We start from the raw sequence: 1,389 nt of genomic DNA on the forward strand, positions 1-1,389 counted from the left end.
TCTCCTACTTTCCTAATGTTTTTAAGTTTTCTCTTATTAATCTCTCAAAAAATTAAAAAAATATTAGATATTGAAATTAGGCACCTTGAGAAATTTACAGTTACCGCTACTACTACATTTCGTGTGTTTAAGCTCTGTAACTCCTCAAAAGAACACAACAGAAAATATAACAAATAAAAAACATGATGTGTATAAGAATCCCAGAGTCTTTGTGACTGTAGTTCAAACTCATGCAACTCAAAGATAGTGTAGGCTCATATTGAGTGCCAAACTAAGCAATGTTGAAATCATTACAATTACGATAGAAGGTTTGTATAGCTATGTAAAGAGGCTGCGATGGGTTATGGAATTTTTAGCAAAACAAAATGCAAGTGATGAGGATATTATAAGAACTGTGGATAGGTTTGATGCTATTGTTTCTGATAAGGAGAGAAGTATGAGAGTGCAGTAGGGTATTTTATAGAAAATAGTGCAGAAAGCGATAATTACTATAATGAGTAGGAAATTCACAAAAAGAATGTGGAGAGATGTCTTTGGTTTTTTAATGTTAGTTATAGAAAATAAGATGTTTAAAAGCTACATTATTTACTAAAATCACATCCTAGTGAAAAACCTTATCTTAGTTGTGGTGGTTTAATAGCCAGAGTTTGGGCATTTAGGAAATTTGAATATGCATTTGGAGAGTTACTAAAGGGAAGTGAGGAATAATGGTCTTAACAAAGTACTTACAAACCTTTGTTAATATGAAGTGTTACACAGGAAGAAGCAGTTGGACAAAGATTTGTTTTGAGGAGAGGGATGATTGGATTAGGTTATGAGAGGAGATATTCTGTACTTCAAGTAGTGGTGAAATTGAAGAGGCTTTATTCATTTAGTTTCCATGGCAGCCAATTGCATGTTAAAAGAAAACGAAATTGATTGTGAAAAATTTTACTTGATATAAGGAACTGGAAAGGAGGAAATTTAGTACCAAATATTTTTAAAAATTTATACGATATATGGGAAATGTGATTTTTATAATGAAAATATTTTCCTAATGCGTGGAAAGAAGGTGATTTTATGAAGGTTAGAAGTTATAACACGACTTGAAGAGGGATTAATTATTCTGGATGTGGCTGGTGATGTATTTTGTATTATCTTGAAAATACTATGTTATGTTCAATAAACTCTAATCCATTTTTAAAATGCTTAATAGAAGCAAAATTGTGGTTTATATGTTTGATTTCATTACTTGATAAATGCGGTGGCGAGTGTAAACAGTTTGATTGATGTGGCTCGAAACAGCTGAAAATGATAATGTATTTTTAGCTACGTTAAACTGATTGTCTTTTCTGAAAGTCAACGTAGTTCTGTTAAAATCTAACACAAACGGTCAAATATGTCAAAAAT

The 1,389-nt window shown here is 31.2% G+C and overlaps 1 pseudogene across 1 annotated transcript; it reads left to right on the forward strand.

The window, feature by feature from the left end:
• Positions 1 to 199: 199 nt before the first annotated feature.
• TEOVI_000427900:pseudogene lies at positions 200 to 691 on the forward strand (annotated as a pseudogene). Its single transcript is given in 3 exon segments — positions 200 to 436; positions 439 to 666; positions 668 to 691. Coding segments are annotated over 3 exon segments (489 nt in total).
• Positions 692 to 1,389: the final 698 nt, after the last annotated feature.

The sequence above is a fragment of the Trypanosoma equiperdum genome (assembly GCF_001457755.1).
Source record: "Trypanosoma equiperdum strain OVI genome assembly, contig: ctg_889, whole genome shotgun sequence".
Classification (NCBI taxonomy): Eukaryota; Euglenozoa; class Kinetoplastea; order Trypanosomatida; family Trypanosomatidae; genus Trypanosoma; species Trypanosoma equiperdum.